The sequence below is a fragment of the Nannospalax galili genome, unplaced genomic scaffold (assembly GCF_000622305.1).
Source record: "Nannospalax galili isolate Female #2095 unplaced genomic scaffold, S.galili_v1.0 scaffold334, whole genome shotgun sequence".
NCBI classification, from domain to species: Eukaryota; Metazoa; Chordata; class Mammalia; order Rodentia; family Spalacidae; genus Nannospalax; species Nannospalax galili.
In genome coordinates, this window is record NW_008336888.1 from 251,097 (window position 1) to 272,629 (window position 21,533).

Genomic DNA, 21,533 nt, shown 5'->3' on the forward strand with positions numbered 1-21,533 from the left:
ATTTTTATTTATTATTTTTATTTTATGTGTATGAGTGTATTACATTACTTGAATGTATGTAAGTGCACCCATGTCATGCAATGTAATGCATGCAGATGTCAGAAGAGGGCATAGGATCCTCTTGAGCTGGAGTTACAGATGGTTGTTAGCTGCCATGTGGGTTCTGAGACTCAAACTGGGCTCCTCTGCAAGAGCAGCCAGTGCTCTTAATTGCTGAGCCATCTCTCCAGCCTCCAAAATGGGTTTTTTAAAAGCTACATTTCATATATTTACTAATATTAGTAAAGAGTATTTGATCAAATAAAGCAAATGAAGATATTGTCATAATCCAAAATTGCTTAAGTGCTGGTCTGTTATCCCAGAGAAAGGAGAATTCATGAACTAAATTCAACTGTGGACTGTGTAGCTATCTGGCTTTGGGGTGTGAAGTAGCCTATTTGGGGCAGGGCAAGAAAATGAGTGTTGTATTTTAAAAGAAATTACCTACTATTTATAAGAAGATGACCTCCATTGTCAGCTGTAAACTTATAGAAAGATTTGAAGACATTGGTGTAGTCTTCCTAACCAACAACAGGGCAGGAGAAGCCATCCAGGAAGCACAACAGCAGCATCAAAGCCCAGGATGTTAAATGAAATAGGTCAACAGAAGGAAGTGGTCACCATGTTGGCAATTTTGTTCAGATCTTTGAATCTGGAAAAGAAGAGTTGGTGGGTATGAGCAGAGGCTGACAAGGAGGTGATAGGGAAGGAGGGGACTGAGCGAGAGCGAGGACAGGGTGAGGAGACTGCCATCAGACAGTCAGGTGCTCCAACTACACATGGTAATGAATATGGAGTTAGTAATGCAAAGCACTAGAACAATGTATGATACTGGAGGAATCAAAATGTCACTGTGAAATCCTGGGTCCCACTGCTTTTATCAATTATGTGCCTACAACATCAGTCATAAGATTACAGACTGTGATAAGAAGACATTAATGTGACTTATAAGCCCATTTCAAGTCTATTTACCAAATCTCTTGAATATTTCATTCTTTTATTATGAATATCAAAATGAATTACATAGGTAATTAAAATGCATCTTTTGGTCAATATTGCTCCCATATTTTTAACCTGCTGACTTGCCACAGTGACATTTATGGAGCAGTCGTGTGTTTTAGTCGTGTGCTTAAGGGCTATCCACGGACCTGAAGTAGCACAGGGGGAAAATTCACTGACAAATGACATTGTAAAAATGGGACACAGGTTTGTCTCACAACAGCACACACACTGAGCAACAGGGTGGAAAGGGGTTTCAGGGAGCTGTTCATTCTGCTCCTGACTCCAGCTCAATGGGAGCTAAACCACAATAGGTGTCTTGCAATTTTAGCACTAATGTAACTGACCCAAGGCTGCCCATTTCCCCAGGCTGCAGCCAGTTTAGCTGTCAAATGAAAATAACATATGGCACTCCACCTTGTCATCACTCTTTCTCTACATCTCCCCTGGATCCCCAAGGCTGTTCAAAACTGAATGCTAGTGACTGTCAGAAATAAAAAGTTTGAGCTTCTGGGTAGACCTGACCAGAAAGCAAAGTCTGTTTTTTGACTTTACACAGTAAGCAAAACCTCTCTACTTCCCCTCTAGTCATGACTGAGGTTTTGGTTGGAGCTCTGTGAAGAACCGACACCTTGACCTCTGGGGTCAGGGAACTCCAGCGCCCCTGCACAGCTGTGCAAGAAGACTGCAGTCACCCATCACAGGTGTCATGGAAATGGTTCTCTTTCGAAATTTGCTTCGAACCTACCATTTGACCAAACGGTGTTGCCGCCACCATCTGTAAAATATTAGCAGCAAGAAAGTGGTATTGAGGCCAACTCTCCCATGTCAGTGGAAACTGTCTTCCTTGAAGATTGAATTGAGGAGACTACATGATTAATTCAAATAATTAGGGGGCTGCTTTTCTTTTCCTTTGATTTTGAGATTCCAGTGTCACTTTAGGTCAAAAACAAAGGCATGTTGAGAAACACAGAGAAATTGGCTTATTTTTCTCATGATTTTCTCATCATCTATTTTCTCTGTGTTATAAGAAAGTTTTTAAAGTAAAGCCTTTAAATATAAATGAAGCCAAATCTTGGGGGAAAGGAGATGTTATTGAACTTGGGTCTATATTTCTGAGAAAGAATCACCTGGAATTTTATTGAAGCAAAGAATATAATCATCATCCTTGTGTTTATATTAGAAAGTAAGCATTTTAAAACATGCAATATATATTTTAAACAGTTTTCTTCTTTTCATTCTTCCATTGCAACCAAAGAATGCCAATTGTAACCAAACTGTTTTTGGCAGAATCACCTGACCATTAAGAAAAGAAAAAAAAAAGAAAAACAAGTCTTGTAGGATATGATTGTAGTATCTGACAGTTATGAACCCAAACCCTGAGCAGATACATTTCTAATCTGAGGATCCCAGCAAAGAGCTACAAAGAGCATTTCTCTGCACTGGATAATGCACATCACATGGTAATGAACAATAGTTTCCATGGCTCCTAATAGACATTTCCTTTATTAAGAGAGTAGAGAGGGTTATAGATCATATCCTAAGGTATCCTTGTGCTATTCAGCCTCCTCAACTATGTGCCCCAGTTTGTCTCAATCAGACTTGGTTATCTCAACAACAAAGCATTCTGCCTCAAGAAGTAGGCTTTTTCCTACACTCCGTAAACAAGAGAATAAAGACATTCACAGCAAAGGGGATAAGTCAGTAAAGAATGGCTCTGCTCCCTGCCACTCGCTGTGACCAGCTTTTCACATCTACACTGAGCAGTTCATGCTAAAGAATTCAGATGTTTGTGATAACACATTGCTGAGAGGTGGCAGAGCTAACAGCCCAGTGACCCAGCTGCTCATCCCAGTTCCTTTGTGCAGAGATATTTTGTTGTCCCAACTCCTTCACTGTGTGCCAATGGTTAGATTATGACTCCATAACTAGACAAAAACAGTATCAGGATGGTGGGTAGTTTGTTTCCTTACTTCTTTATTGGGAACATATGGAGATGTTTATATATAAGTAGAAAACAATAGAATACTGCCATCAAGTTAGCAGCAGCTAACTTGAATGGAAATCATGAATGGAATCGACGTATTCTACCTATGCCAGGATTCAATTTACTGATATCTATACACATCCTGTTTTATTTGGCTTAAAGTAGTGTTTTATTATTTTAGACTTTTGATTCCTAATTGGAAGGAAATTGTATAGCAGGACATTTTTGTTTATGCTTTTACTTCTTTCTTTGTTTAATTAAATTGCTTTATTAGCAGAGATAATAAATTCTATCCAAGTAGACCTTGTATTAAGACATGTAAAAAATTAAAATCTATTCATTTGTTTAACTACTTCCTTCATATTTCTCACTTAAAAGTGAGGGCTTATGGCTGGAAATTTAGAAGTGAGCATGAGGAGACGGGACAGTGAAAACCCTGAAAGGCAGAACTGAGCTCTAGTCACACCATTCCCTTGCTGTCTCACTGACTAGCCAGGTAACCTTGAAGAAGTTTGATAACCTGACACACCCTTAGTGGCTTGTATGAGCTAAGAACTCACCCATGGGGTGAGCTGTGAAGCATCTCACAGAATGCTTGATTTGTACAAAGCAACACAGAACTGCTGCCTGTCCTTATAATCGGCTATCAGAATGCTTCACGCTGGCACCAACCTTGACCACCTGGGACACTCAGAGCTAAAGACAGGAAAGCCAGTGATGGTGCTGCTGTTTATCAAGTGCGCATTCTTCCCTAGCTGAATCCTGCAGTTTCTCCCAACTCTATGAGCTAGGCACAATTATACCCATTTTATGAAAGAGGAAACTAAGAGCTTATATCAAATGCCCAACGACACACAGCTAAAGATTAGTAAGCATGACAATGCAACCAGCCCAGATAATTCCAAAGCCCAGGCTCTTCTTCTCTCTGCTGACAGCCCATGGCACTTCTGAAAGCTCCTTTATTTGTGTCATTCTGTGTTCCTGTGAGTATCCTGTGACACTGCATAGTGGCATTCTGAAACTCTGAAGCCCCTGTCCCTGGGATTTCTTTTCATTTGCAGTTCAAAAAGACCAGAAAAGCACTTAAGAAATGTGTTAAAAGCCCTGGTAAGTTCAATTCATACAACCACTTTTGCTTTGGTCTAAAAGAGGTTAGACGTTCATACTCAAGCTTAGGTAAAAGCATCTTTTTACTTTCTACAGATAAATTCAAAGGTGTCATGGCCTAGGGAGAGGCAGAGTGGCTAGTTACTCTACTTGGTAATCCGAAGTGCCAGGTGCTATGTCAGAAACAGAGCAAAATAAGCCTAAGGTCATATTCACCTCACCAAGCTTCTCCCTAGCACTAGGTCTGACCACTAAGCTGCCAACTAGCTCCACTTTTAACCCAAGCATTTGCATAATTAGGAGTGCTTTGCCTGCCTTTCTCATTGGAAGCATGGCATCTACCTGCAGTGTGGGAACCTTCACATACAAGATTGCCCAATTCTATTTTCATTTGTAGGACATACTGTAATTTTTCTTTCCTCCTTCCTGCACAGGAAGCAATGGGTGTTGTAAAGCAGAGGAAAGGATTAGAGCTGCCGAATTACATGTCCACCTGCTGACGTTGCAGCAGTATACAGTTAGATGAGCCTTGAATAGAGGACATAAATGCAAATATGCTGCATATTATTAATTCTAATGATGCTACCATAAGGCAGAAGCCACAGCTGAATGCTAAGGTGGTTCCATTTGTTACATGCGCCTTGGATTTTTGACTAAAACTCACCACACAGACACAAATATGAATAGGCTTCTGCTTTGTTACCCTCATCATTAACAATTAAAACACTGGTGAGTCAGGGCCTCACGGTCAGTGCAAATGCTGGTATGTCAGAGCCTCATGGTCAGTGCAAATGCTGGTGTGTCAGAGCCTCATGGTCAGTGCAAATGCTGGTGTGTCAGAGCCTCATGGTCAGTGCAAATGCTGGTGTGTCAGAGCCTCATGGTCAGTGCAAATGCTGGTGTGTCAGAGCCTCATGGTCAGTGCAAATGCTGGTGTGTCAGAGCCTCATGGTCAGTGCAAATGCTGGTGTGTCAGAGCCTCATGGTCAGTGCAAATGCTGGTGTGTCAGAGCCTCATGGTCAGTGCAAATGCTGGTGTGTCAGAGCCTCATGGTCAGTGCAAATGCTGGTGTGTCAGAGCCTCATGGTCAGTGCAAATGCTGGTGTGTCAGAGCCTCATGGTCAGTGCAAATGCTGGTGTGTCAGAGCCTCATGGTCAGTGCAAATGCTGGTGTGTCAGAGCCTCATGGTCAGTGCAAATGCTGGTGTGTCAGAGCCTCATGGTCAGTGCAAATGCTGGTGTGTCAGAGCCTCATGGTCAGTGCAAATGCTGGTGTGTCAGAGCCTCATGGTCAGTGCAAATGCTGGTGTGTCAGAGCCTCATGGTCAGTGCAAATGCTGGTGTGTCAGAGCCTCATGGTCAGTGCAAATGCTGGTGTGTCAGAGCCTCATGGTCAGTGCAAATGCTGGTGTGTCAGAGCCTCATGGTCAGTGCAAATGCTGGTGTGTCAGAGCCTCACAGTCAGTGCAAATGCTGGTGTGTCAGGGCCTCATGGTCAGTGCAAATGCTGGTGTGTCAGGGCCTCAGGGTCAATGAGAATGCTGGTCTCAGGGCTTTACAACCAGATCTGTAAATGAATACTGGCAGCATCTTCCCTTAGAAGCATCACCGCCCTTACCTGCGGCCTCAGTACACTTCTACAGCAAGTGCTAAGAAATCACTGTAGAGTGGAATCTGATTTACACAGATTCTGATTCACAGTGGAATATGATTTACAAGTGTTAGTGATGGCAGTAAGGGGTACTGGAAATCTCAGGACTTCAGAGCTAGCACCATTTGTCAGCTGTGTGACTTTTGAACCATTCCTTGGACATCAGTTGTCTTCAGATCATTTCTTATAAAACTGCACCAATGGTGAAGTTGCTTGTTCTATTCTACAGGTTTTGTTTTCAAAGATAATCAGAGAAGACTGTATACTAGAGTACTACAGAAATGATGAGAAATGAGTAGCAGCTATGCTGCCCACAAATAGCCTAGGACTGGCTCTACCAAGGTGGCCATTGATGTTGATCAGACCTGGAAAAGGGCATGACTCCTGGGAAACAGAACCCTGGCCAGTTGAAAGAAAGGGTCTGAGACTTGCCTGTCATGGTCAGGTAGCAATTAAGCACCACAACCTGTCAAGGGCCTTTTACATTCTAAGCTCTTGCAATGACAACGTTGGCTACATGAAATCACTGTATACTTTCTTACCAGACTTGTTTTGGAAAGAGTTTACAAACTGGCAGCCTGGCAGAGTTGCCTGGGATTAGAGGGCTGTGGTTTCACACCAGGGAGAGCAGTGTTTCATGTCTTTTCTATTACCACCTTCCCTGGGGAGTCAACAGATGGAGCAACAACAAAATCAGAAACCCAAGACAGACCTGTCAATTTGATGCCTTTTAGCTCCAGCACAACTCACAATTAAAATAAGATAGAGTATCTCTTTAGAGGGAAGAGGTACAGAAATAAGTCCGCAGAGCATTCTTTCTTTTGTCTGAGCATGGTTAACCACCAGGAGATCCGTACCACAGAGGAGGAACCATAGATGAGTACACAGAAGGGCCTGAAGAAAATTGGTTGAAAGACTACGGTTACTAGTAAAACTAATTGTGCAACTATAATACATTTCTCTCCATTATATTTTTTGTATCTTTCCAAGTAAACTCTTGAGTTTGGCAAATCCCATGATGCATAATTGTGTATCTCAGTGCTGTTAGGTAACAATAGACAAGAGCCTGAGTCAGAATAGCATATATTTTGACAACAACTTGTGAGAAGTATTTGGTCATTGTTGTTTGATAGTTCCCAAGGAGAAACCACAGATGAGGCCAATACAAACCAAACATTTATCTCTTCCAAAATTTTATTTAGGCAAATGCTTCCAACTACAGTCTGGTGATGGAGTCTGATTCAGGAGCCTTCTTACCCACTGGGCTGCAGTTCACCGGCAGTGACAAAGCCAGAGCCATCATGAAGGAGGTCATGAGCCTTCTACAGCCTCTCAATGTCACCGAGGTCTTTAGTGATGGAGAAGGAACAGACATTAACTTCTGGATCCAAGCTGGAGTGCCTGGTAAGACCAAAGATGAAGCTGATGTCCCTGTATACTGCCACCAGTTTAAAACAAAACCTCTAGTTAAATGTCAAATGGTAACTGGCAGATGTGCTTGGACAGCTACACATTTGTCTATAAGGTATGATCTCATTATTTTCAAAATTGGGATAATGGTGCTCACTCTGGATTTGTTTGCCCTCCACCTTCTCTTTCTAAATTATAAACTCTTTACTATCAGAAATTGAAACTGAATGATTCTAGGATTCAACCTAGAAATCTGGTGTTTCATTTTGACTTGTTTTTTAAAGAGATGTGTTTAGTCATTACAATCCAATGATTTTACAACCAAAATTTGAAAGATAAAGTAAAAAGCAGTTATTTCTATGAACAGTCTCCTAAGTCTAGTCCTCTACTGGGAAACCTTCACTAATTCAAATGTTTCTATACTCAAACATGCAGTATCTGAAATTTTACCATTAGAGATTCTTTGATTGTAGAGTGCTTCCTTCTCATTGTGTTTGTCCCTAATGTATCTTTAAAGAGGTTAGACATAGGATTCACATGGCTCAGTGAGCAAAGGCACCTGTCCTCAAGGCTGAAAACCTGATTTTGATCTCCAGGACTCATATGGTGGAAGAAGAGAATCAACTCTCACAAGTTGTCCTCAGACCTCTACATTGCACACTGTGGCATATGTGAACCCCGCCCCCAAACAGAGAGAGAGAGAGATTTGAACTTACCCTTGTTAGTAATTTATGGTGGAAATATCCTGAAGAGAAGTCACATGTGAACCGCACATATATGTATTCAAAGAAGGCAAGAAGAAAGAGAGGGTGGGAGAGAGGGAAGAAAAGATAGGTTAGACATAACTGACATGCCTTTGTTGGTGATTCATGGTGTGAATATTCTGAAGAGATGTCCTAAGTCCCCTGGGGACAGGAATGAAATTATGAAATGGAAATAGACCTGGGAGTTTATAGGAATATATGTGGGAGCAGATTCCAAGCAAATAAATTTGTGCTGCTCACCAATTTTCCAAGACTGGCTATGAAACGAGTTCTAGGCATTAATTGTTTAAGCCCCAACACTGTTCCTTCAACACCATTATATCAATAATAGAAAGGATTGTCTAAGATTCCATCTGCAATTTGTTCTGTATTTTTTATATAAATAGGAAGCCTTGCCTTTGAGACGTTTAGCATTACTGTTTCCAGAACACTCAGTGTCTACAAACCATGTCATAGGTACAAAAACAATGTCTGCAGGTCTACCCTCTCCAGACCATTTTCCTGTCTGAAAAGTACATTATACCAATAGCTACACATAATTAAGATTTAAAGAAAGTTTATTCTTGAAATATTGTAGGTTTTAAAGGCATATTTTAGTTTTGAAGATTTATACTTACATATCCACAACTAAAAATAAAAAAGACTTTCCTTTATTCTAAGATCAGAACTTAAATTCCCAGTATCTGTCTGTACATACTTTAACAATATTTTAAAAAATTCTCTTAAAGCCGTATTGCCATCTACAAAGGTATACAATCCTTAGATCCAAGACATTGTACATATGATGTGCTGATATGCATATCAAAGCATAGGGACGAAATCTTGCCCTTTAAGTGGTTCAGGATCATTTGCTTGAAATTTTACATTTTTCCTGAGCCTTAAAAGTTTCAATAGCAAGCCCTTAAAAGTTGAAAACTCCTACTTCAGCTGCTGTGAGGAAGAAGTAGCAGATGGGGTAAATTAGACTGGAGACCCACCAGGGTCCAAAGGGCAGTGAGAATGCACAGAAGCTACCACAGAATTGAGACAAAAATGTTATACCTCTCCCTCCTGGGAATTTCGTGGAAGCCCCTTGCCATATTTCTTCACATGTCCATGTTCTGTGAGAATTGTTCTGTGTGGAATGAATGGATGGTTTGATTGCCCTCATGATACATTACAAGGCCTCATACCTCTTAGACACAGTGAAATCAGGTTTGATTTCTACATCTTGGAGTGGAGTGGGGAATTTGAGTCTATTTTGGTTGCTTAAGACATGCCAACTTGGCAGGCACACTAAGTGGCCATGCCTCCTGGGTGCTCAACATTGCATTCTGTCCTGATGACACTCACTTTGTCTCCAGTTCATCTGACAAAAGTGTCAAAGTTTGAGATGTTGGAACAAGGACCTGTATTCACACCTTCTTTGATCAGGATCAGGTTTGGGGAGTAAAATATAATGGAAATGGCTCAAAAATTGTGTCTGTTGGAGACAACCAGGAAATTCACATCTATGATTGCCCAGTTTAAACATCAGCATCTTCAGGGCCAGTGCCGCGAGAATGTACAGGTCATTAAGAACATTCCTTACCTTTTTAGGTAGTTAAATACAGCATATATTGTAAATAGACTTAAATTTTGTAGATACGGTATAAAATTTTTCCTGTTTTACTGGAAATGCTGTTCATACTTTAATGTAAATAAAGCATTCTTACTGCAAACAAACAAACAAAAAGAATTAGTAAATTAGGGCTGGAGAAATGGCTCAGTGGTTAAGAGCACTGGCTGCTCTGCAGAGGACCTGGATTTGGTTCCCTATACCCACACAGTGGCTAACAGCTCTCCATCACTCCAGTTCCAGAGGATCCAACACCGTCTTCTGATCTCCAAAGGCCATTGCATGGCATGGGTGCACTACATACAAGCAGGCCAAATACTCATACACACAAATAAAAATAAATGAAAATTTAAAAGAATTAGTAAACTATAATGCATTGAGCTTCTACCGTTTGAGGTTTTTCAATCAAGCTTTTTTCAGACATTCTTAATCTGTGAGATCATCCAATGAAATAGGTACAGTTACCCTTATTTTGAAGAAATAGGCTGAGAGGGATTAAATGACTTGAAGTCTGTTATGTTCTGTGTGCTGGTCACCCTGAGAACAGGCCATTTTGATATCAAGGCTGGTGGCCGTTTTCCCACACAGCGTAGCAACACAGAGATGTGTGGAATGCTGAGATGGTCTTCCAGATTTCGGGCAGTGTCTAAAATGTTTATCTTACTCAGCTTTTGCTTATTCAAAGGATTTCAGCTTGTTACTCCTTGAAAATAATTTACCTCTGGAAGAAAGGAGTTTGTTATTGTAAATAAATGCTTATTTCTTCTCACATTCTTTGATCTACCCTCCTCTACCCTAGAACATCAAGGTTTCTATGAAGTGGATGACTATGAGCATTTCCTGAAATCTTTTATTATTTACTTCAGAGTGTATGAGAGTGAAATATATTATTGCTGCCTTTCCCCTTATTACTGTTAAGCTATCGTAAAAAATCTTTTGGTTAAGTTTATTTTGTGTGTGTATGTGTATGTACACATACGTGTGTGTTTGTGTGTGCATACATGTACCACAGTGCGGGTTTGGAAATCAGAGGAAAACTTGTGGGAAATGGATCTCTCCTTCTACCCTGTGGGCTCTGGGGACTGAACTTAGGTCAGGAAGCCTACCAGCAAGTACCTTTTCCCCCCAAGTCATCTCACCCATCCTAAGCTTTTTTTAAAGATATTTATTTATTTATTATTTTTATTTTATGTGTATCAGTGTTTTTCCTGCATGAATGTAAATGCAGCTGTATCATGCAATGCCCATAGAGGTCAGAAGAGGCATTGTATTCCCTAGAACTGGAGTTATGGAAGGTTGTTAACCACCATGTGGGTGCTGGGAACTGAACCCCTGGGTCTTTGTTAGTGCTCTTAACTGCTGAGTCATCTCTCCAGCCCCAACAATAGTACAATTCATAAGAGGGTCCTCTTTGAGAAGGAAGAAAAGAAGTACTTCAGTGATCAAGTGGAAATCTGTAATGAATAGCTATCCAACAGGAAAATACCAACGAAAATAGAAGACTTTGGATAGAAAGAGATTTTACGAAAAGTGTCTCAGGTGTGCTTTTCCACAAAAGCACTCTCTTCTAAACCTTGACCTCTAGCTACCTTCACTCCTACCTCCTCCCACACTCCTGCTCTCCCCTTGAAGTCTCAGGTACCTCTCAGCACACTCTGCACTCACACATGTTCATGGTCCTTTCCTTAGCCCATGGCATTCTGTGGCTGTTCTGAATTTACAACACACTTGAATCTCCATCCCACAGCCTGCCACCTGAATCACACACATGGCATTGTTCTTGAGTTATTTTTAGTTTAGGTGCATTTTGCTTCCTGTGGTCACTGATCACTTCTTTGAGATTTCTTACTTATTTCACTCTTCTATAGTTTTCTTTTTAATTTGGAGAAATATTTATATTCTTATAATTCTGACCAGAGAAGAATCAAAAACATTGAAAATTATTATTTTCTTGACAAGTATTTAGTCTTGTAAGTTAGGAGTGCAGAGAAAATAAAAATGTTGAAAAGGGCCCAAAAAAGTTTTAAAATAACAGAAGAAAAATATCTACATTATGAAAGCTAGAACCAGTGGTATTATTTCTCTTAAAGGGAAGAAAAGTGGGAGATGTTTAAAAACACGCCTTCTGGTACTTTAGTGATTATTCCTACATGAAAAGTGAGCAACTGTCCCCTGACTCTTTCAAAGACAACAAAAGAGTGACATGCAGGGACCTCAGGATCTAAATTAGTCTCTGTTCTCTCCAGATAGTGGGCAGACTTAGAATATTAAATGTTTACCTGATTCTCTCAGTACAAGCTCTGGCTTAGGATAAGATTCTTTAATTCTGATTGTGTCAGTACCGATGAACATGATTCTCAGATGGCTCAAATACATCCAGATTGAACACCTTTCTTTAGAAACTCTTCCACCAAAACAAGAAAAGATAGGGAGATTTAAATGCCCTCTTAGTGTGACCTAAGAGAACGAGACCCCTACTAATTCATATCTGCCAATAAATTTCTTCCTCTGCTTCAGAATCTGAGATGAAACCTTCTTTCTTCTAATGTGTTTGCTTATTGGAGAAAGCATGCTGGAAAAATCAGAAGAGGAGTATGTGTTCTGCTTCATAGCTTCTGGCTTTATGAGTGAATGGCCTTGTTTTTCCTTCTAAGTTTGCTAATTTATTACTGAGTGTCCTTAATGTCATTTACTGTTTGGCATTGGGGAGACAAAGACAAAGATAGACAGGATTTATGTCCTCACAGACATCACAGTCCAGCAAATGAGCCTTGGTTAGCACATCTGCAAAGTACATGCCACAACCTGTGAGTCACCATCTCCACCAAGCACCCTCATATATTTCTCTTCCTCTGTTCCCTCTATCTCTGACTGGCACTGCATTCCCCAAACCTCAACATAACAAGACATACAACCAGATGGTTTTTAAGCCCTATTTACTTTAAATTGTTCCTATTTTATAAAACCTCTCCTTCACCTCCTTCTCTCCCCCCACAGACGTTGTCTCATCAAAACTCAGATTCCCAAGTCTCCTTCTACTGTGTTGACCTGAATTCCTAGCCCCCTTCCTTGTTATTGGCTGGATGCCTCCATTGTGAACTTTCCAAACTGAAAATCAATCTAACAATTGGGATGCTTTTATCTGTAAAATAAAACAGAAGAACTAAGTCAGAATGGCAATAGAGGTTTTAAAAAGAAATCTGGAGTAAGTGACATAATAGTGCTTTCTCTTCACCTTTGCAGTGCTGAGGATGAAACCCAGGGCTTTGCACAATCTATGCAAGTGCTCTACCGTTGAGCTTCGTTCTCAGCCATGCTTAGTGGTTTCTTAGTTTTCCAACCACATAAAGCATTTTAATCCTTTATGTATTTCACCTTACCATCCTTGGCATGCTGACCTTTGTCTTTTTGGTTGTGAGCCTGAGTCTTTAACAGCTCTGCCAGTTCTCCAGCCCTGCATGCTGACATTTTACTACAGGCTTGTTCCTCGTATTTGCAAGATGGCTGCAGTTGTTTAAATCAATATGTTTTCATACATTGTACAATCATAGAAGAGAGAATGTCTATAATTTACATCACTTTTTCAGGGTGATGAACTCTTTTCTAGAATCCCTAAGATAGGTTTCTCTTCAATCTCACTGACCAAAAATTGTGATCCATGTCTTTGGATAAATCATTTCACACAAATATAATAGTATAATAGAACTGCCAAGATGAGTATATATTGATCAAATTTTACTTCCTTGACATAGTGAGCCTTTTCAGTATCCATCAAAAAGCATCACTTCCTGGTGTATGAGGAAAACTTTTCGGAAGAGGATGAGGATTTCCACTGAGTAAAAGTAGCAATATTGTCTGGTCATCTCTCCTCCTTGCATGAAACACTTCAGTGTCTCTTCAAGATGTCCAGATGTTATAGATAACTAAGGTATCTGCTTAACCTGGAATGCAGGGCTCTTCTTGTTCCATGCTCTGCCTTGTGTGTACGCCCCTACATGGCTCCTCCATGCCTTTCTACATATCTCCCTGTTGTATAGCCTAAATGAGGCTCCTGGCACAGCCTTGTGTTCTCATACTTCTGAGCACCTGGACTTCCATACTCTTTTGTTACCAGCTAATTCCACAGTTCAACTCCATATTTTCCACTGTTCCAAGCCTTCTGTAATCCCTTATAGCTTGGGCAATTGTCCATGGAGTATGTTCCCAGAATACTAGGATCACCTCCCCTTACAGTGCTCACTCTGTTCATGTAATTGTAATCCATTGGAAATGCCTCAGAATTGTCATGGCTGTGAAGTATCTGTCCCTTGACAAAGTGTTCATGAGCAAATGCTGAACAAATAGGGTAAAAGTTTGTAGGAGGAGTAAGATAGTACAAGAGAGGCTTATTAACTACGTGCTACCCAACTGTGACTTATGATTACTTTAGTGATAATGCTGCTTCATTGCTTTGGCCTCTTTCCTTACATATTGCTTTGATTTTTTCTAAAAATCAATTTTGATTTCTTTCATCTTTCCTATGTCATCCAGACTCCATTAAAATACCAAAGATAGTGATTATTCAGAATTTCATATATTTTGTCTTGTTTATTTCTGTCTAGTACCTCACATGGAATGAAGCAGAACTAAATTAAACCCTTCCATTTTGACATTTCCAAAGGCTTTGCTTCTAAAATGCTCCAGTAAAGGGGTCTGTGAGGGCACAAATAGGTTCATGGGAAGTAGGCTCAAGGTTCATCCCCTGGATCCAGGGCACATATGTTCTCTCACCACCAAATGAAATAATCTAACCTATCAGTTCTGTGTCCCCCACTGTTCCTAACTGGAAGATGCCCCTCTTAATGGTGAAAACACTTTGCTCAGTAGTGTTTGAAAAGGTCAATGTTCCAAGTTAAGGAGCCCTCATCCCTCTGAGAACATGGAAAGGGGACTCTGAAAGGAACTCTCAAGCCTCATGTAAAGAGGTGGAAAAGTTTTTAATTACCAAGCATGTCTTAATGCCTACCATAATCCAAGTACTGCTTAGACCTCGACGGTAGACATTTTGAAGTTTGCAGTCAGGGAGAAACAGTGGAAATGGACTATAACAATGATTTAAGTCAAGAATGGAGAAAATATTAGAGAGTGACAGGTTATAAACAGAATTTTAGTTGGTGGCTACCTCTTTCCTACCTCTTTAATTCAGGTGAGTCAGAGCTCCTGCTTGACTCTTCTTTGACAATTACATTCTAAAGAGATTTGTATGACATCCACATCAATACCTCAAATTGCACATCAGAACAAGGGAGCTTCTTTTTCATATTAATTTTTTCCAATATATATTTTATTAAGTTTTTGTGTATTTCATACAATATATTTTAACCATATTTAGACTCTTTCCTATCTGTACCCCTCCATAGAGCCCCAACCAGATTTCATATGTTCTGGCATATATGTTAAGGCCTATAGAGTCAAGTTAATGTTCTCAGATGTCCCTCAGTGTGAGTTCATCCACTGGAGCCTGGTCTGCCTATCTAGTGTCACTGCCTTAAAGAAGATCAACTCTCCCTCTCCCAGCAGTGATCAGCTGCCAAATCATTCCTCGGCTAAGGTTGATTTCCTTACAGAACTTGAAGATAAGACCCTATTGCTGAAGACAGGACATATTTCAGACACAGGACTGGGAGCAGTGGAGCTGGAACTGACCTGGAAGCCCCTTCCCTGAAGACTAGCTCTCATAATTTCAGAGGCTACTTTGCAAGGGGTTAAGGGAGAAAACCAATCAGTGGCCCAATCTCAGCTTTAAAGTCTAATAATCACAACGACTGGTATAGAAAACTTTCTATCAATGCAGTAGTAGTGCTTTTATCTTGGGGATAGCCAATGCTATCTAATTGGACTTAAAGCCCATCCAATGGGTGTGGTGTATTGTAAACATAGCCAAATGTGCATGATTGGAGAGGTCATAGATCCTAGAGGAGACCCTATGTCACATCCCTAAACAAACATAATTTCTTCCTGTAAGCTAACTATGGATCTTTATATTTACAGACAATTATACCAGTCACCATTCATCAAAGAAGCTTCTATTTGCAACAGATGGAGACTCTTACAGAATTCCACTACTGGTCAAACACAGAGAATAAGTGCCTATGAGATGCCCAGGCCTAAGTGACAAATGAACTTCTTATACTCTTCCCCTTTATAGCAGGTTTACTTCAGCTCCAACAGAAACCTCTAGACCCCAGCCCCATTTCCCCCAAGCCTCTCAGGCTGATTATAGACTAGGTGCAGAGAGGGCTGTTTACACTATAGAAGGTGGTTCATTTAGTCATGCACTGCCTTATGAAGTGTCTTCTAGTGTTACCTGGAATGGCTACTTAAAACTAAAATGCACACTTTCACTTTGAAGTTAATGTACTTTGTATTTTGTCTCCTTAACTAGATAGGAGGGCCAAGAGAGTACTTTATTCTTCTTTATATGCCCACAATGCCCATTATTACCTGGCACATAAAAGTTTACTGATTAGATGTATTGATTTGAAAATGAACACAAGAAAAGTTAAGTAACAGTAAAAGGCAGTTTTTGTGCAACACCTCCATAAGTAACACGTGTGGTCCAGCTGCCAGAGCCCCAGGACGGAACACAGGGCAGAGCTGCAGGAGGGAAGCTGGAGCTTGATACTGAAAATGACATAGCATCAGAATGAACAAAAGCAGAGAACATTCCTAGTGAGGAAATAATGGGAATAAGACCGGTATCCCTGCAGGGAGCAGTTAGGAGGATGGATTCTCTGGGCAGATCATCTTGGAGAGTAGTAGGCAGACAGAGTGTGTCTGAGCCAGATGAACAACAGCCATATATTCTAGGCTGAAAGTTCTTATTATGCCAGTAGGCCAGAACTCTTCAGCAGGAGAATGCTTGATGAGAACAGTGTTATGAATCCAAAAAGCTGTCAACACTCAAGTAAGAGGCACCAAGTAAAACAGAAGCTTCAGGAAGCAGCAACAGGTTAGAAACAATTGTCAAGTATCATAGGATTGCCCTGTTTCATGAACTGTAATGACCCATACACACTGTGATGTAATGTTCTCTAGCTATTTCCCATGCCTTCTCACATGTAGCCTGGGAAGGCTTTGCTTCAAGGGTCTCAAGGTTGGCTCTCCTAGACTCCCCTTCCTGTGCATTTGATTTCCCATCTATTGTAAATGATAATTAACTGCACAAATTCTTCTTGACTTACAATGGTGTTATATCCCAATAAACCACTGTGAGGTAAAAATATATAATTGTGAGTCAAAAAATTGACTTATGCAACCTCAAGCTAGACAAAATCCCAGCACAGAGTCGGGAGGTGGGCAAGAAGCCCCAATCCTACCAAAGGAACTATTAGCAACGATGGCTGTTGGGAAGAGAGTCGGTTTTCTTTAAGGTGTGATGCTGGGCAGGTTGGGCAGGCTCTAAGGGATGGGCCACACCAAAGACTCAATAAGCCTTAAAAAAAAATAGAGGATGTGAAATAAGGCAGCAGGTAGTAAGGGGGTGCAGATTGGAGAAGAGGGTCTGAATATGATCAAAATACTTTGTATGAATTTTTTTAAATCAATTTAAAATGTAAAACAATGTATAATTCACCTAACATACCATAAAGCATATCTTAGTCACAGGGCAACCTGGCACACCACACCACTTCCTCTTGTCACCACAGAACAACCTGGCACACCACACCACTGCCTCTTGTCACCACAGAGCAACCTGGCACACCACACCACTGCCTCTCGTCACCATGTGGCTGAGTGGGGCTGCAACTCCCTGTTGTTGGAATCCAACATCTCAAGATGGTGTTGTAGGGTGTATTGCTGCCATTCCAGAAAGAGATCAAGCTTCAAAGCACAATTTCTTCCCAATGCGGGTTACTTTCTCATCATGGTAAAGTTGAAACATCATTAAGTTAATTCATGATAAGCCTGGGACTTGTATATAATCACTGTATTCAATAGGTAGTTTTGTTATGTGCGAACACAAAAGTAAAGTGTGACCACTTCTCTAGGGGCTCACAATTGAGAACTGGCCAATTTGGTTTACTTAATCATGAAAATAAGAAAAATGGCTTCATCATGGAAAACTAAATAAAGCTATATCTAAATTTATAAGAAAAAAATCCCAAATTATCTGAAAGCCAATGAAATCAGCTTCTAGCCCCGTGTTAAAAGAGCAGAGAAAGAAGATCAGAGAATGTGTCTGTTTTTACTATAGCATATGGTTGTAAATAATGCTATACTTCATAAGAAAGATGTTATGGAGCAGGAGATAGCTCAGTGGTAGAGAACCTGCCTACCAAATGCAAGGCCCTGAGCCCCCACCACTGCAAAAAATATTACTACAGAAAATGTCAAACATATAAGGAAATAGAAAAATAGCATAATGTCCCCCTTCCTGTACTATCACTCCACTTTGGGAAATTTTTACTCATGAGCAGTCATAGTTCATCTGAACCCCAGGTACATCTCCTCACCAAATGATTTTGAAGCAACTCTCCAACATAGCATCATTCCATTCGTAAATATTTTAATTTATATCTCTAAAAGGCAAAGACTCATTTTATATACACAACTACAATACTGCACCATTTTTCACCCAAAATATTTTTATACTAATTCTTGTTATTGTATTCAGATATGGCTAGTTTCTAGATGTTTCCAATTAAATTTACTTTGTTTTTATTTATTATTTTTATTTTATGTGTGAGTGCATTGCCTGCATGTATGTAAGTACACCCATGTTGTGCAATGCCACAGAGGTCAGAAAGGGTGTTGGATCCCCTCTCTGGGGTCTGGACAGTTGTTAGCCACCATGTAGATGCTGGAAACTGAACCTGGGTCCTTTGCAAGAGCAGCCAGTGCTCTTAAGGGCTGAGCCATCTTTCCAGCCCCCTAGTTAAATTCACTTTAATTTAACTTAAAAAAATTAAAAACAGCCTGATTTAAAGCAAGATTCAATAAAGTCCAAACAGTATGATTAGCCTATGTGCCTTTTAGGCCTTTTATAAACCATGGATTCCACTTTCATCTTTTTTCTTTTTTCTTGCCACTTACTCATTTCGGAAACCAAGTGATTTTTCCTCATTTCAGCTCCATGTCATTATTGACAATGTTCCTCTATCCTTTGTGTTTCCTGCAAAATGGTGAAAAGAGTCAAATGGTTTGTTCTGATTCAAGTCTGGTTTTGGATGGTGGGATGGATGGGTCTTCAAAGTGCTGCTGTTTATGCCCAATAAGAGTAACACCTGGGGGCTGGAGAGATAGCTCAGTGGTTAAAAACACTGGTTGTTCTTGTAGAAGACCCGGGTTCAAATCCCAGCACCCACATGGCAGCTAACAACATCCATAACTCCAGTTCCAGGGTATCCGACAGCCTCTTCTGTCCTCCATGGGCATTGCATGATCCGGGTGCACTTACCTACATGCAGGCAATACACGCATACACATAAAAATAACAAATAAAATATTTTTTAAAAATAGTAATATCTGATGTTCTCTTTTCTATAAATACTTCTATGAAAATGACATTTTCCTTTGGTAATCCTGAAATACTGTAGTTTAAGAAATGAAGGATACAACAGCTTGACTGAATAGGTCTAAATATACATGACAGAATGCATGAAATCTGGGGTTGGGGAGGGCATGGCAGAGTGCAGATGGAAGAGTATAAATTTGATTAAGCTTCAGTGTATGAAATGCACAAAACTCAATCCATTCTTCCCTTTATTTACATATTTTAAAACTCATCATTTGTTTCCTTAGTATTCTCCAAAGATGAGGAATTGATTCCTTTTTTATCTTTATTAACTGATAAATTTTAAAACACTTGATGTTTTTCATTCTGATGTGAAATTATTTTTATTGATGCCTGAACTCTCTCATCTTTGACCAGCAAAAGCTCTTCAACTGCCTCCTGAGTGCTTTTAACATAAGCCTCATAGTTATTGAGAGTATCCTAGCTTTATGATATGATGAATGTTCCAGGCCATTTTGTACATTTCTTGTCCCAGATCTGGACTCAGCTATTTTTTCAATGAGCTCAATTTCTTTTACAAGGTCATGGTATTTAGGACCCACAGACTGAGCTTCAAGTATGTTTACTGCTACCAGATTGGCCACTGTTTCTACATCTTTTTAGTAGCCAAAACTAAGAGGTGTACATTTTTCTCTAAAGAGAAATTATTTTAGTATTAAATCTTTCCAGTTAAGTTCAGGACTACAAGGTTGCACTTAACCTTGACATCTGTCTCTTGCCAAAAATCCTAGGGCTCCATAAAACACCATAATCTCATCTTTTCTTTCTCCGAAATAGACACAAGAGTCTCAAAAAAAAAAAAAAAAGCCACAGATTCACCAGCAGTATAATTGTTGAAAGCAATTTGGTTTCCTTTGTCTTTTAGTATGACTGTTTTACTAGAGGTGCACAAATTTCTATTTACCTGTGATGTTTATTACCCTGAATGCTGTGTGGTTTTTTTTGTTTTTAGATCAGAAGCAGATGATTTCTAAACAGTTTTAATGATTATTTTTAATATTTCATATCTTATAAAATAGGAAAAGGATTACAAATATGAATCATTATGAAGCTTATAATTACCTTGGAGTGTCATAGTTAGATCCTTAGGTACTGTTTCTTGATCTTTCTTTTTAGACCTGACTCAGACTATTTCACAATGCCATTCATTTATTTAAGAACTAGGAGATAACAAGGGAGAAAGGAGAGTCAAATATTGTGCTACATGCTTTGCATACATTATCTTATAAAATTTCATAGGAACCTTCTGGAATATATAGTATTATTCTGTAACCCATTTTAAGATGAAGCCATTGGAAATCAAGGAGTTTCCTTTATGCAAATTTCCAAAGATATTAAATAGAGAAGTCAGAATGAACATTTGTGATCTATGTTACTCCAATATCATCTGTAAGATGCAATTTCTGGCCTTAAGGAGTTAATGCAGGGTTTAGACACAGGAAGGTCAAAGGACAGTAGTTCAAGCAAGAGGCATGAATCCATGAGGACCCAACAAAAGACATGGCCTTGCATCTGGTTTTACAGGAAAGCTTAGAATTCTGTTGGTTGGAAAGGGAATGCATTCCATGTTAGAAGATAGTGATAAGCAGAATTCTTCAGGTAAAACTGTAATGGCTTCTTGAAATGACTGGTAGTCTGGTTTGCTCAAAGCTCAGATTAATATAGGCAAGCAGTCAAAGATTAAACTTACAGGTGGCCTAGGACCTCAATTGGGATCTGAATGCCATTCTGAAGATTTAGAACAGTTAAAGACTTCTAAAGCCTTTTTCAAAGTGACACATGGCCAGTTTCAATCTCAGTTGCTGGGCAGGCTCTGTCCCACTTCCTCCCATTTGAGGTACTCCAGACTGGGCTCTGCTACGTAGATTCACATATCTTACTGATGGACTTCATTCCTTCTGGCATTTTCTTGGTAAAGCTACCTTTTCTTTGATGTCTTCATGTTAGTTTTACCAAATCAACCCTACCAGCTGAAACATGGAGACATCCCAGAAAGCATTGCACTGGGATTAGCAGTGGCTATGCTGAAGTTGTCATCTATCAAAAAATAAAGTCTAATTGGATATATACTTGCTGCATCTTTGAGTCAAGTAGGTCTTAAGAGTATTGTGACACTTCATAGACTTGGTATTAGCAGTGGCTATGCTGAAGTTGTCATCTATCAAAAAATAAAGTCTAATTGGATATATACTTGCTGAATCTTTGAGTCAAATAATTCTTAAGAGTATTGTGACACTTCATAGACTTCCTATAAGAGACCTGCTAAAAAAATATATATATATATATCAATGTAATTGTCTTAATACTTATAGGATTAACATCTTTGAGTCAAGTAGGTCTTAAGAGTATTGTGACACTTCATAGACTTGGTATTAGCAGTGGCTATGCTGAAGTTGTCATCTATCAAAAAATAAAGTCTAAT

The 21,533-nt window shown here is 39.7% G+C and overlaps 1 protein-coding gene across 1 annotated transcript in view; it reads left to right on the plus strand.

Annotated features, from left to right (window-relative positions):
* Nucleotides 1-21,533, plus strand: part of LOC103732839 (carboxypeptidase Q-like) — a 322,354-nt gene that overhangs the window by 225,775 nt on the left and 75,046 nt on the right. Inside the window, exon 4 of the mRNA XM_008831564.2 lies at nt 6,987-7,188. Within this exon, the coding sequence (XP_008829786.1) occupies nt 6,987-7,188 (202 nt within the window). The remainder of the gene's footprint in view (nt 1-6,986; nt 7,189-21,533) is intronic.